Source organism: Montipora capricornis, chromosome 4 (genome assembly GCF_036669925.1).
Source record: "Montipora capricornis isolate CH-2021 chromosome 4, ASM3666992v2, whole genome shotgun sequence".
NCBI lineage: Eukaryota > Metazoa > Cnidaria > Anthozoa > Scleractinia > Acroporidae > Montipora > Montipora capricornis.
Window position 1 is genome coordinate 49,597,932 of NC_090886.1, and position 15,000 is coordinate 49,612,931.

At 40.6% G+C, this 15,000-nt stretch overlaps 2 protein-coding genes and 1 long non-coding RNA gene across 3 annotated transcripts in view; 2 read left to right on the forward strand and 1 right to left on the reverse strand.

Annotated features, from left to right (window-relative positions):
• Positions 1 to 549: 549 nt before the first annotated feature.
• LOC138044852 (uncharacterized) lies at positions 550 to 3,655 on the forward strand. Its single transcript, XR_011131516.1, has 4 exons — positions 550 to 711; positions 1,947 to 2,009; positions 3,003 to 3,255; positions 3,618 to 3,655. It is a non-coding gene; the product is annotated as an uncharacterized lncRNA (long non-coding RNA).
• A 5,218-nt stretch (positions 3,656 to 8,873) lies between these two features.
• LOC138047240 (uncharacterized) lies at positions 8,874 to 14,126 on the reverse strand. Its single transcript, XM_068894002.1, has 5 exons — positions 14,108 to 14,126; positions 13,913 to 14,017; positions 11,441 to 11,503; positions 10,920 to 11,198; positions 8,874 to 9,675 (listed from the first exon to the last, which is right to left on the reverse strand). Exons 2-5 carry the CDS (start codon positions 14,009 to 14,011, stop codon positions 9,463 to 9,465), a joined length of 654 nt encoding a protein of 217 aa, XP_068750103.1. The 5' UTR covers positions 14,012 to 14,017; positions 14,108 to 14,126; the 3' UTR covers positions 8,874 to 9,462.
• Positions 14,127 to 14,194: 68 nt separating this feature from the next.
• Positions 14,195 to 15,000, forward strand: part of LOC138047243 (uncharacterized) — a 33,107-nt gene continuing 32,301 nt past the window's right edge. Inside the window, exon 1 of the mRNA XM_068894006.1 lies at positions 14,195 to 14,643. Within this exon, the coding sequence (XP_068750107.1) occupies positions 14,485 to 14,643 (159 nt within the window). The 5' untranslated portion in view covers positions 14,195 to 14,484. The remainder of the gene's footprint in view (positions 14,644 to 15,000) is intronic.

Genomic DNA, 15,000 nt, shown 5'->3' on the forward strand with positions numbered 1-15,000 from the left:
AGCCTCTGACGTCACGTTTCCCTGGATCCAACCGTCTGAGGTCCAATCGGTCAGTTTTGAACGTGAGTAATGGCGGACCGTGAAATCCAAAACTTACACTCAAAATAAATGGCCTTTGGATAAAAATCAAAGCTCAAAATTTTGCCAGTCAGGTGTTAAGCAAACACACTTTCAAAATCTGAAGGAAAAAAGGACGTGTTTTTTTTTATCACAGGGGAACTTTAAGCTCCCTATTGACAGGGTTAGCTCTACTCAACAGACGAGGCCAGAGAGAAATGAAAAAGCGTCCTAAGACAAGCAAGACGAATCCACGTCTAAAGAGCTGACGGCAAAGTTAATTATCTTTCGGTTTCGCCCGTGCATTTACATGTACAAACGTAGCGGTCTTAAATATGGACATAAAATTACGTATTCGTGAGACTCTACCCGAAGGACCTTCCACGTATTATGCCCATTATGACTGTATGTATTATGTATAATTCTGTATATATCATTGGCCAGTTTACATGCTTTTCAAAATTTAAGTGTTTACAGTCACCTTTTCCCAAAGCTAGCTCAAAATTGCACAAAATAGACGTCTTGAAATGAAGATTTGGATAGTTTAGATTTTGATTTTATTTATCTTTTCAACGCTCGGGGTCGGCCGACGGATTTCAAGTGCGATGTGTTCTATCAAGCTTCCTTTTCATACCATGCTGGATAGCTGTTCTTGTAAGTACACTGCAGAGATGTAAACATGATCCATGGTAGGATATTGCCTCTTCTTCTCCTTCACAATGTTTTTAAAGTAGATTAAAACTTGAAAACAACCGATGAAGAACCAGTTGCAGCTTGGGTTAACATGTAAGTGACGATGAATTGTTTTGACAACGTTTGATAAATTTTCGATTTTTTGATAATATTTTACTTTGGAAGTGTTCGCGACAGCATGCAAGTTTTCATGCTTATACATTTTCGTTAGCACTACGATTCCTATCAGTGATATTCCTCATTGCGACTTCAGTAGGGCATATAAAGAAGTGAATTGCTTGATGTTTTATCAAGTGTAAGACCACTACGGTGTGCTTCAGACTCAGCATTTCCGGGTTTCGTTATCTTATGTGCATGCCATCGAGCCCAGAACCTTCCACGAGCCAGGCTATGCAGTGGTAGGGGACGTTTTCGAACTTTTCAAATTCTGATTTGATCAGACGATACAAAGCTTTACACCATGCTTGGTCTTTCAAACAACCAGTGAAGCTCAGAAATTGAAAGGAGCGGTTGAAGCCAGGAAGCTGAAGCTGGAAAGCTGAGGCTGGAAGGTTATAATATAAATCCCCGTTTCTTTGTAATCACGCATAACAAGGATTAAGGGAATCTGGACGAGCCTGGCGTAGTCTCCTTGCTGTAAGGGAGGAAGAGAAAGCCAGGGATTATGAGCTGAAAAATGTTCGCGCCATCGCCAAAAAATTACTAAAGCTTGCTGACGAGAGCAATGCCGGTTGGCTGGCTCGGGCCAAAGAAAATCAGACTAGGGATCTCGCGAGCTATTCACGGCGAGGACAAAAAGAGGACCAAAGAAGCGAAAGAAATAACTGTTGAGAAGGGTAGACATCATGCTCTCAAAAGAATAGAATAACAAGAATAACAAGAATTGAGCAAGCGCTTGTAATGATCGCACAAGCGACGACAAGAAAGGCTTTTTTCGAGAGCGCTCACAAAAAATGATGCAAGTGATCTCACTCTGCATGCCTGTCTTTCACTCTTCGACACTGTGCTGCGCCTCGTTGACTGTACGCTCATAGAAAACACCCAGGGCCTGTGAGGTCAGCTATTTTAGTAGATAGGAAAAAAATAACTTACCAATTACGAATGCCATAGAAGTAATTCGAACATCCAGCATGATTTATCTTTAAGTTTCCATTCTATATTGACGGCGAACTGTACTGTTTTCTGTTTTTACCAAGGTGTTGTCTGCTGGTATCATGGGACTGGCCTTGTCCACCTCCGCTATACACTCCCTAACTTTGGTAAGACCTACACAGAAATGAAACCTGTTTCGTTGTTTGACTCTTTTAGATTTAAAGCTCCCTCTATGATCGTGATAAATTACTTTATACCTCATCATAGGAATTTAACGATGCACGTTGACAACGCGAAGAAAATTTACGTGACACAAAATTAACTCGCCTAACTTTATTTTACGCACATTTGCTGAACACAACCGTCTCAATATACATATATAAAGGGAAAAAAGTATTTCAAGTCATTGTTAGCTCAGTGGAGGTGACCGTAAGGCGGGAGGACGAGCGGGCCTTGGAAATTTTTAGAAGAAAGACTGACGAGGCTAGCCATGCCCTCTGGGAAACGGATCAATACGAAAACCAGTCGAAAGACATTTTGAACTCATTTCATAAATAAGAACTATCAGATACTGACTCCAAGGCATTGATAGTAAAGCTATAAGCAGATGAGGTTTTGTTACTGAAATAAAGGTGAAATAAAGCCGGGTACTTTTTAAAATTAACATCGACGTAAATCAAGCTAGATGTATTAAATTAAATGTATCGATAATTTCCTATAATAAGGTAGTTCCAAAACTGATGACATTAGTCAAAGCTACGTCAGCTTTATTCTGAGTGAAGAAAGACATCGGTTAAGTTTCAGCGGGAGCTGAGGAAGCAGCAGTGGCAGTGCATCTAACACTGCATAGGTAATGGTGGTGGCGCTGGCGGTGGCAGTGGCAGTGGCACTGTTACTGGTAGAGGCAGCGATAGCAGTAGTGATAGTGGCAGTCAGTGGCAGTGGCAGTGAAATTGGTAGTGGCCGTGGTAGTGGCAGTGGTGGTGATTGTTCGATCACTCAGTCATCAGTGAACTGTCATGAAGTTAACAGAAACAACTTTCGCTATTTAGCTATCAGTGGTGGTGGCAGTAAAAAAAAAAACATAGTAACTTACATGAAGTAGTTACAACAAAGTTTTTCGCACTCTAAGACCGCCCTCTCTTTCTTAATGATTTTAGATAATGGCTTTGAGGTCTGTCAGCATGGCGTGTGCCTTAGTATCAGTAATAACAGAGTGCATCTATTCTTCTGCTGTGACCAGTCTCGTGAGAAGCAAATACATGAGAAGTACTGCAAAACTGACCAAAATCAAGTACACAGAACAAGAGAAGACCATGTTAGGCATATCGCGTCCTTGGTTGTTATATTTTCCATCTTTGAGATTATCCTGGCTTTTGCAAGCGCTATGATTTGGTGATGCAGATGCAGCAGGTAAAGGCTACCAGCCCTTGCGAGAAATTCAGGTTTTTAAAGTTATAACAGCTTAGTTACTGCAAGATATTGCAAAACATGTAGGAGGCGCGGTAGTCTCATGGTTAGTGCGCTTGTATCGAGCGGTCCAGGTTTGAGTCCCGGCCGGACAATAATTATACAGAGTATAGCTAACTTCAGTTATAACTTACAACTGTTATAAATGTAGGCCTGTGCAAATAAAATAAATAAATAATTAATTAATTAGACAAATAAATAAATAATTAGCGAGAGGAAAATAATATCCCAACATTTTATTCCCAAAAAGAGTTATATAAAAATGTTTTACCTTACATACACTAACTCTGCTACTTTAATTTCAGGTATGCCAAAGGGATCACAAAACAGAAGCTGGAAAAATTGGAACGACTTGTATTTAAACAAGTCATTCCAACTCTCATCTCTTCTCAATGGTAAAAAAAGAAATGTCATAAAAATGTAGGAAAGTATTTGCGGTCTGCGTCATCGATTGCACGCGAGAAGTAATCAAAAAACAAAAGGAAATTACTCTAAAACTTTACAATACACATTCTACTACTGCTGCTGCTGCTGTTGCTACTAGTACTGCTGCTAGTAATGCTACTACTACTTCTACTACTATTACTACTGCTACTACTGCTGTTGCTACTAGAGTGATTTTACTCGACCCGTGAAATATATAGTGGAATATTACACGCTATATTTGCGTAAAAGCCCCCATCACATGGTGTATACAAGATCGAGGATGAAAAAACTGACACAAAAACAGAACACACAATAATGACACAACTAAAGAGATAAATTATACGACAGTTATTGTAATACTTTTCTTCGTTTATTAGACTAAACGTCAGAAATTTTTACAAAAGATCGTGGGGTGTTTTCGTGTAAGTAGTCTGAGTAACAGAAAAACAATAGGTCTAATTAGGAGGTAGTGTTACACAATAACTATTATTCTCTGTTTCACGGGTCAAGTTAAATCGCTCTAGTACTGCTGCTAGTAATGCTACTACTACTTCTACTACTATTGCTACTACTACTGCTGCTGTTGCTACTAGTACTGCTGCTAGTAATGCTACTACCACATACTACTATTACTACTACTACTGCTGCTGTTGCTACTACTACTGCTGCTGCTACTAGTACTGCTGCTAGTAATGTTACTACTACTTCTACTACTATTACTATTACTGCTGCTGCTGCTGCTGTTGCTACTAGCACTGCTGCTAGTAATGCTACTACTACTTCTACTACTATTAGTTGTATAACTCTCAGAAACGTCTATCCTTTGACAAAGATTGTCCCACAATAAAGCGTGAATGTTAATGCGACCATATCGATTGGTATAGCTAATGGTAACTGGATCAAGTGGAGTACAATTCAGGGAGTAATCGTACGTTCTCATAATTTCATTTTAAAATTACGAGAACGATTATCCCTGAATTGACACGAAATCCAATTACTGATTAATCGTATCTATAACACGTTTCGGAATTAAAAATGTCTTTTGAGAACTTAGTACCCAGACCAGAAAGTCCAAAGCTGCTCAATTGCCTTACATACCCCCCTCCCTGAACCAGCTTATAGGAAAGCGTCTCCCCTGACCACATTCCCGGAGTATTGAGTATGCACAATTTAACAAATTAACGTCAGTTTTTTGTGCGTCTGTCCTGTTATTGATGATAAATTGCGTCCTAACGTTGTCAAAGTGGGCTGTGGAATTACGAGCCGTAATGACGGGAACATTGTCAATAGCTTTTTTCGCTTTTTGATTGGCTACGTAAAAACGGCCATAAAATCTCATTGGTTGAAAAACGGACAATTTGACGGCAGACAGTTGAACCTTTTTATTTATTTTTGCATGCTTATTGTTGTATGTAACTACGTAACTTGACACCAGAGACCAAACAGAGTCAGAGACATATCCTACGCGATACGGTTTACATTTTATGGCCTTTTACAATAAAAAATAGAGTTTTATTTACAGCGTTCAACACCGTTTGTTGGGAAGCAGGAAATACAACAGTGATAGAAATACATCGGTTCGACAGCGTTACAAACATGGCGGTCATGTTGAGCGGGTTAGCGAGCGGAAACGAAAAACGTGTTTAGTGCTTTGCCGAGTAGTGACGTAAGCAATGACGAGACTAAACTACAGTAACGACCGATGACCGGAAATCACTCGAAATTAACAAATAAGCAGATTAAACGAATAGAAACGAAATAAACTTGCAAAGTCACTGTTTCAACTATTTCAAACCGTTATATATTGCAGGACCTATACAGTGAAATCTGTATTATCAAGAGGACATCCCCTATTAAGTGGACACAGGCTCGGGTCCCTACATTTTCTTCCCGCTTTACTGTAAAATAAGCCTACCTTCAGCGGACACCTCTGTTAAGCGGACGCGGACACCAATATTAGCCATTTTGCTGCACGTAACCTGCAATAAGCGGACACTTCAGGGGATTTTTAGTTCTAAATGCTCAGCTCAGACTCCTTTAACATTGCTCAGTGATGTCGTTTTAAACTAAGTAGATTATTTCAGATTGATGCATTGACTGTCTGGACATGAGCATGACATGTGCCATGAGCAGTTTTTGATCTTATACTGTGTTACATTGTGTTACAAAAGGGTTAGTAATTAGCTATTTAACTATTATTGCTGAACATATTTAGAGAGGACACCCTAGTGAGGTTCCCAAGGGTGTCCAATTAATACACGTTTCACTGTATATCAAATCCAACCAGCTCCCACCAGCAACCACCCACCCCATATAAAATGAACGGTCCTTAAGTTGATTGTGTGAGAGTAAACGAAGTACATAATGTAAAGCAAGACCAAACAAAAGCGAATTCCTTAGTCATCGTCCATTGCAGTGAAGTAGGTTTTCATTTATTTAAGTTAAAAAAAAAAGAAACATGGAAAACGTGAGCCTTTGTCTTTCATATTTTCGATTATTGTCTTGCACGTGAAGTTCACTCTGAAGTCGCTTTCTTTTCTACCACTTTCAGATAAACGCCTCGCCTCGAGCTCTGTGAGTATGACCTGCGCCTTGGTGTCAGGAGTGACACTGTATCCCTATCAATGCAGCTTGTGGGATGTATTGACTTAGAACCTTTGGAATTCCCATTCAGATAATGCGGATTGGCGCCGATCTCCCTTTGTCCCTAAAATCTTAAATTGACCGACCAAGAAAATACTGCGGTGGCAATAAGCTCCTTGGTTGTGATATTTTCCACTATTGAGATTTCCCTCGCCGTTTGTGGTGCCTGGAGCAGTGATCCACCCTACCAATCTCCACAACAGAATCAAGTCAGTCAGGTAAGTGTGGTGATACCAATAACAAGGGCCCAAAAAGGGTAAACCGTTAGTCGTGAAACGGGCCAAACATTCAACCGTTAGACATAAAAATGGGGAGAGACACTGATCGAGTATGAAAGTTTATTATATGGCTAGCTCCGTGAGCGGGCAAGATGAATAAAATACTGGGCTGTGATTGGCTACCCGAGCGGGCAGAATGGAGCTATCTTACCCCGCTCGGGACTACCCGTCGTGTCCCGCAAGAAAAAATTTCCTGAAATGCCATATAATAAATCCTTTATTGATAAAGCTTGTTCGGTCAAGATGGCTTGATATTGGCCTCGCTCTTCTTTTGCGAGTTTTTGGACCTCGACTCCGTTTCAGTCCATAAACACGCAAAAAAAGAACTCGGCCAATATCCAGCCATCTCGACCTCACACTTGGTCAATAACCCATGCATCTCGCTCTTGACACAGTTTATTATAGGTTAACAGTATTCACTCTGCTGTAGGTGAAGTCTGCATACTAGCAAGTAGCCTATCAGCAGCATTGGAGCTTATCCCGGTTTCTGTAGCATGAAGCGACTAGGAGTCTTTCAACCCCCCCCCCCCCCACCCCACCTGGATAGGGGGCCAGGGTTTTTCTCTGTCCTTGTGTGGGCCCAGGTCCATCAGTAAGGCTAACGCTGACATGGTTCATATGGGATAGAAATCTAGCACTTCACGTTACACCACACTCTCTTCAGTTAATGCCGTTAATTTAGATTCCCGTTGTTCTTATCTTCTGCCTGTTATATTTCGCGACCGTACTTTTCGCTCAAATCGAATGCCCACCGTGATTTGCACGCATGACTCGATACTAAGATGTCAAAACGCTGTTAATGTTTTTCTTTATTTTTAATGCGGGCAATGTGCCTAGTCAGTGTGCAGCCGGACAAACCCCACTGCAACCGACCAATACAGCAGCCCAGCCGATGGTTGCTATTCCATTATCCAGCTACAATACCCTTCAGTAGCTTTCTTTCTGCTTCTTCACAGTAACTGTGAAATTCCAAAATCACTTTTCTAATATTTATATTTCATCTTTTAAGGAATATTTATATTACCCGTTGTGAAAATTTAAAACCCTTAACCTTTTCAAACTCATTAATAATTCATCAAGTTTAAACAAAGAAATCCATGATCGTGACGGTGTTTGGATATCTGATCTTAATTAGCATAGATTTTGACGATTTTACTTCTCCATTTTCTTTTCTATTTAGTTTCGATTGAGAAGGTGAAACACTCAAGAAAGTGTTTGACCACATTTCCAAACACCTCGAAGTTCGTCAAAAATACTCCGCTACACGTGTTGTATTTTCAACTCTCTTCTGGGTGTTTGGAAATGTGGTCAATCACGGTCTTTCGTGTTTGATATATTACTTCTCGTCCCTCCTCAGTTATTGCTGACTAGCTTGAGGCCGGTTTAAAAAAAATATATTGGTCGAGTTCATTTTTGCAAGTTCATGGGCTGAGTTGCAGGCGAGATCCACGAAAAAAAAATAGGAAACCAATATGTTCCCGGCTGAATACGTTCCGAAGAACCAGGTGTAATCGTCTAAGTTTTTAATAGTTTTGCTCTGAACTTTGGTCGAATAGCCCTGAATGAAAAAGTACGGGCGCCAGCAGCCCAAAAGACTAATTAATATAACCCCAGAATTTTCCGGCCTCAAAATTCGTATAAAATTAGTGAGTGCATTGGTTTAAATGATTTTTATTTCATTTAACAAATACAGCATAAATCAGATTTTATTAGCTAGACTGCTACTTCTGTAAACAAAATAGATCACGCCAGTTTAACGCAAAAGTATTGAGCATATTGTCGGAACTATATATACTCAAACGATTTGTCGCCGGATACAAAAGTACTTTTCTTCCTTGCTTTTGTGTTTTATTGCTTGTTTCTGTGGTCACTGGACTGTTTGCATGGTGGTATAAAGAACTCGTATATAATTAATAAACACCGCTAGATGGACAAAGGACAAACGTCGGGGCACTTAAGCCAAATGGCCCCATCAGGCCGGCGCTTATACCAGTTCCATAGCATGAAGAGACCAGGAGTACAAGACAAAAGCGTGACCTTTCAACTTTACAGCGGCCATCTTGAACTTGAAACACGCAGTCATGTAACGTGAGGACTAGAGTTGAATTACGAGTACCGGGACATCCTTTGAAAAGGCCATTTTCACTTTCCTTGTACCTCTGTTTCAAAACCTTTCTAAGTGCGAAACCATTCTTCCTGAAAACGACTTTGATTTGCATAAAAAAAAAAAAACTTGTATTTCATGTGAATAGTTTCGCACTTAGACCCGTTTTGACACAGAGGCAAAAGGCAACTCGGTAATGGCCTATTCAGGTATTCTCGGGACATGCGATCATATCACGAAAATAATACCGTTCTCTAAGGGTTCCGAGCAGTTTTTCCTTCTACTGACCCGACTTCTCTACTGGACTACAAAGTAATTGCGACTGCATCACCACCTTGGTGACGACCAAGGAAAGCAAATTATTCACTGGGGTTGTGATACTATCGCTGAATATCATTTCAGTACCATTCGATGTAAAATTCCTGAATATCATACTCATCACAAGTTTTATTACTAGAGCTTAAGTGATATGGATATAATGTGGCAGGCGAACAGTACGGGCAGGAAAGGCTGTCTCTGTCAATCCCAGCGGACGTACGATTGAGGCCATCAAAGCCTAATCTAACTATAAATACGGTTAAATATGGACAACCATCGAATACAAATTTCACTTTCTCAAGAAACAAACATTTATCCCTTCTTGGAGACCAAGAAGGAAAAACAAGAAGGATAATTTATTACTGATTGGGCTTTTATTGGCTAGACACTCGATTGAGCTGAAGCCATCTTCTGATCGTAAACCATCGGCTGCCCTGCAACCATCTGCTGACCTGCAACGACCGCCTGACCTGCAATCAGCGGCTGACATGCAACCATCGGCTGAGCTGCAACCATCTGCTGACCAGCAATCACCGGTTGTAGTGGTTGCAGTTGGATTTGTCCGGTTCCCAATTGGCGAAAGGGGTACACTACCTGAAAACAAGGAATAAAAAAGCCACCAATTATGCAGCATGAATAATTAGGTTTATGTAAGACGGGAAAGGGTCATTGTTAAGGATATCTGGTTGGCGGAGAACAATTGGCTTCATGGGTCATATCAGAATTCTACATAAAGGTGTGTTGTCAAAGAGAGTCCTCTCTTTGCTCCTGGACGCTTGAGTGTAAATGTCGCTGCTCGTAGCTGTCAAAAATTTTCAACCCTCCTCCGCCCCTTCTTTGACAGCTTGATATTAAGGCCCGCATATGACCCTATTAATCGTAGCAACCTCAAGCCCGGATTCGAGTGTGAGGTACAAGTAAACTTCGAATCACGTTCGATGCAACCCCAAGCCTCTTTTACCACATGATGTGACTTCATATCATTTCTCGCAAACTAACAAGCGAATCATGTATTTATAGTTCATTACTTTAATTTAAAACAATAAACTGAAAGAAAGCGACATAACTGTTGCGTGTTATTTGTTTGGAATCAAACTGAACGGACAGGAAAATTGACAAGGACAAGTAGCTTTCAGTTATTCTAAGCAAGGCAGCTTTGTGAGGCAGCATGGCTGGGTGGTTAGGGCGCAGGACTTGATATCCGAAGGTCGTGGGTTCAAGCCACGCTCTGACCACTCGGCTGGAGCTGTTTCTCGGTGGACCCTAGTTCAACTGACTCCTTGGTCATGCTTGCAAATAGCCAACCGGTCTGCCTCCCGCCAGTTGGGATTGTTAAGCCCATTAAGTTTATTTGAAAATTATATTTCTTTCAGTTAAGTAGCATGTCTCAGCACTAGCTAGGTATTGTTCATGATGAACAACAATTGAATATTTTCGAGGCGCGTAGCGACGAGTTGGCTATAAACATCTCATATCCAACAAGCGCGAGTGGAATAATTGTTTTATTAAAAACGCCCCCAAAATAAAAAAACTAGACTACAATAAAAATGAAAAGGCCCAAAAATCACGCATATGCTTGCCGTGTTTGTAGATCATGGTATAATGGCTCATAACCCATGATGGCTTAGCCAATCAAAACTCTCGAATTGCATTATCCAATGATCCAGTTTTTAATAATGGTGGATATCCACCACTAGCCACCTCCACTTCGTAAGTCCACCACTAAAAGTGTACCTAATCCTCTTGAATAGGCTCTTAGCGCTTGCAAAATTCCTCAAAAAAGTCAGATTGTAGATGAATCACAAGTAGCCTTTCGTTCTATCGGTAACTATGTGTACCTGATTATCTTGAGGAGGCTCATAGCCTGTGTCACCACAGCTCTTGGCGCTTGCAAAGGCAAGGATCATCTCAATGATGGAAAATAGAATTGCTAAGGAGGATATGGCCAACATAGTATTTTCCTGACTGGTGAACTTGAATTCGGTGTCCTTTTTTACAAAGTGACGAGGGTAACCCGCCTTGTGATGTACCAATGTGGAAATACCCCATTGATAGTGGTACATTGTTGCTGCTGACATCACAGCACAAGCCACACTGACTGACTTGAGGGCATAAATCTGAAAGAGAGCAAGAAAGAAGAGAAGCGAGTCAGAGTGAATGAGTACATGGCCGTGCCGTGTCGTACCGTGCCGTGCTGTTCCCTTCCGTACCGTGCAGTGCCGTGACGGTGCGATGTACGCTCTGATGTTGTGCTCCAAGGGGGAAGAGCCCCCAGGGTTGTGCTGGTTTGGAAATCAAAGACCATTGCTAGTCTTATGGAAAAACCTTACTCACAGAATGCTGTAGACAACTGTCTTACCAAATTCGGGGGGCGTCGTGACATGCGGGACAAAACCAGGCCTACGATGCCAACTGGTAACACCTTGGTTCAAAGAAAAGAGAACAATCAGACACTATCAGGATGATTTACAAAGAAAACACTTAACTAAAAACTGATGCGGGTGTACAAGATGTTTACACTTCGTAAGACAGTCTCTGAGTATGTGTTGTCTTAACACGTTTGATGGTCCGTGCGGCTTGGATGCAGGTGGGGCTCATGTCTTTAAATACTTATTTTTATTTATTTAATTTTATTACATTACGTTGAGTTGAAGCTGAAGGAAGGGATTCGATGAACAATAGAGCCTGTTTCTCACGCAACCACTGGTATTCAGCCGGAGATAAAATTTTACATATGCCAGCAATGATTATTTTGGGCGAAATAGTGCCGCAGGCAAACGAATCAAGCATTCTGCCGGAATAATAGCAACAAAAACTGACTGCCAATTGAGGGGCTTTAGGCTGGTTAAGAAGAATCTGGACACTAGTCCCTCAATTACACAGTACACAAATCACATGCCCAAAAGTTTTGCGATAAATTCAACACTCTTCGGTTGCATCAGAGCGAGTGTTTTTGTTTTTTTCTTTTGTTTTTTTTTCATTACTCGAATACTCATTTTACAATAATCAAGGTAGAGTAATGGAGGATAACATTGAGGCGTCGCTATTGCTTCAACATAACAAGTGCTTAGGATACATATTAGGTTTTTCATGTTGACATAATGGAGCAAAATAGTGAGTTTTTTCTTTTTACCATACCAATTTGAAAGAGCTTGTTTCTCTCGGAACCACTGGAGTCTGCCACAAAGGTCGAATTGGTGATTCACGTTACACTGATATCAGTAAAAATATGGTTAAAGCTTTATTCGTATGGTTAAATCTCCCCACATAGCCAAAATTAATATTGAGCATAATTATCCAAATCTTTTGAAATCGTGCAACAAAAATAACTTAGCATTTTGCCGTTTAACACTGTTTTCTGTAACGTTTTATTGTTCACCGCTACTAATATAAACATAATTGTTAGTGAAATCATTATTTTATTTAAGTGTGGCAATAATGAATGGAGGTCACACATATTGGCAAAGTTGAGTTATGTCTGTTCAGCCCCAAAAAAAAACAAACATGTCAACCCTCTCTCCACCATTGTATAATTACAGATCGCATCCTAGGCGAATGCAGATCAATATTAGGCGATATCGATATCCCGCGTATTTCAGCGGAATACAGTTATACAGTTTCTCACAGTTAATGTGGTTTTGAACCTCGCAAGTCGACTATCAAAAGATAAAATTTAAGGTTATGGCTATTGAACCACCAGACGAGTGCAGCCACGCAAACAGATCGATGAAGACTGAGAAGTAGTTATGCTTCTGAGCGAGAGTCTGGATTTGAGAGCTAGAATCTCACTTCATAGTTTTCTTAACTGCAGACCTCGTTCTTAGGCACCTCGGTTAAAAACGCCTTTAAGTTATTTCTAAGCTCACAGTCACAATTTTGAGCAATTAATTCTCAGCGATTAGCTAAGCACTCACTCACTCCCCTAGCAAACTGTAATTGACAGTTAAGCCGCTGTCACACGTTGAAACGTTTATCTGAAACTCATGTGCAACGGCCCTGCAAAAAAAGTGTCAGCAGGTGTTGCACCGTGTAACATAAAAGATCGAAAATCGTTCGGAAACGTTGAAACTGGTCTCGAAATGTTGTTTACATGGCCTTAGCCGGTTTTTGCTTGGTTTACGCAGCGTAGTTTGACAAGAGCGAGGGAGACCGGTTTCACAAAGTGGTGTTACACGGTGAAACTCTTGTTTTTGTCACCAATGCGATCGTTGCGACCGTTGCAGAAGTATAAAGCGGTTCTACTTTTCGTGAAACTTGTCTCGCAACGGAAGTTCAAAACGTTTTACGAAACCGACCATGTCACACGGTGCAACGCGTGCTGAGACATGTTTCGCAACGCCGTTGCACACAAGTTTTAGCTAAAAGTTTCAACGTGTATCAGCGGCTTTATTCATTTCAGACTCACGGTAAAAATAAATTCAAGCTATGCATGAAGAAAATAAGTAAACTAACTAAAGACGGTGAATATTACAGAATGAGTGAGCAGCTGGTGGTATAGAAGTCAATTTTGAAAATGGTTCATGCGCTTTCTCATGGCGTGAAAGTTCACGGTGATTCCAGAATGATTCAAGTCTAAAAGTCAAACAAATAAACAAACCCTTAAAACTGTTGTTCCACAGAAGGCTAATTAATTCGAGTCGCTGACACATGCATGGAACTTCGTCAAGCGAAGTATATATCTAAGAAAATGAACTGTTCTCACCGATCGAAAGCTAGCTGCATGAATCGGCCGTAACTCGCGGGGTTTAAAAAATCTACGAGCAGTCTAGAGCGTTGAATTAAACGAGGGAGGCAACGCATGGAACCGTGCGACCAAGTTAAGTCTACTTACAATGGCAGCCGTCCAACATGGCGCCATCAGAAAGCTGGTATACAAGTATCGTACTTCAAATCGATCTACTAAACCAAGGATCAAGAAGACGGCCGTCATTACGAGCTGAAATATGGAAACGACTTTCAAATCCTGACTGTTGTAGACCATTTTACGTCAAGTTGTTCAAAGTTGTAAGAATTATTGGAATCAAACCTGGTGTGCGGAAAAGTCATCCAACGGTTAATTTTCCGCATACGTGACTTACAGTAACTGATAAAGGTATATGAAGCAATTAATTCGTGACAGGTTTTTTCTTCTTTTTATTTAATGTAAAATTTAGACGTTTTCGTCGACTGATAGCAAAGTTATCAGTAAAGTAAATGGTATTTTGTTCGTCGCAGAACAAATGAGGGTATACATCGGTAAAGGAACGTTAACTGTGGTTTTGGCGACTGCGAGAAATTTCATATGCAAATTTGTAAATATGCAAATACTAATCACACGCGCCTCTTGCATGGTCCTTCTGTGGTATAAGCTGAATTTCAAAATTCAGGTCTATATTTCTTTCAGTCACTTCGCCGAACTGTAAAATGGGGCATAAGAGACGATTCTTTAAAGTCATCTGGATCGTTCAGGTTGTGATGAGCGCCATCTTTTTGGTGCTTGGCATGGTGGCTAGGTATGAAGTCCGCTTCGTTACCTTCGTATACACCAGCTACGTGTTTGCTCCTTGTTGGATAGCTGCTCTTGTAAGTATTTCGGGTTCTTGTCTCTCATTTAGAAGTTGTCTTAATGTTATCTTAAAAGAGAGTAAGCTAAGACCCTTATAGTTATGTCTCGGTTAGTTTTAGTAGAATCCTTCGATCATGCAACAGTGGTGGGTTATCACTGCGTGTTTATTTTCTAACAAGTACTATTCCAAGCAGTCCACGTTTAACAGCGATGGAAAGAGTGAGCCATCACGTACTATTTATTATTTATCTCAGTAGTATAGGAGTTGGGAGTATGAGCTCTTTTTTCATTATGAGTTCAATTTTACACTCAATTTTGCGGTCAATGCTAAATCTTTCAAAAAAATTTACAACAGAATACAGCTGCAAAAAATT

Excerpts from the sequence above, each read along its gene's own strand:
- LOC138047240 (XM_068894002.1), bottom strand. The coding sequence starts at position 14,011 with ATGACGGCCGTCTTCTTGATCCTTGGTTTAGTAGATCGATTTGAAGTA. Across the intron at positions 11,504-13,912 it reads CATGTTGGACGGCTGCCATT|GTGTTACCAGTTGGCATCGT; the intron begins GTAAGTAGACTT and ends CTTTGAACCAAG. Across the intron at positions 11,199-11,440 it reads CACGACGCCCCCCGAATTTG|ATTTATGCCCTCAAGTCAGT; the intron begins GTAAGACAGTTG and ends GCTCTCTTTCAG.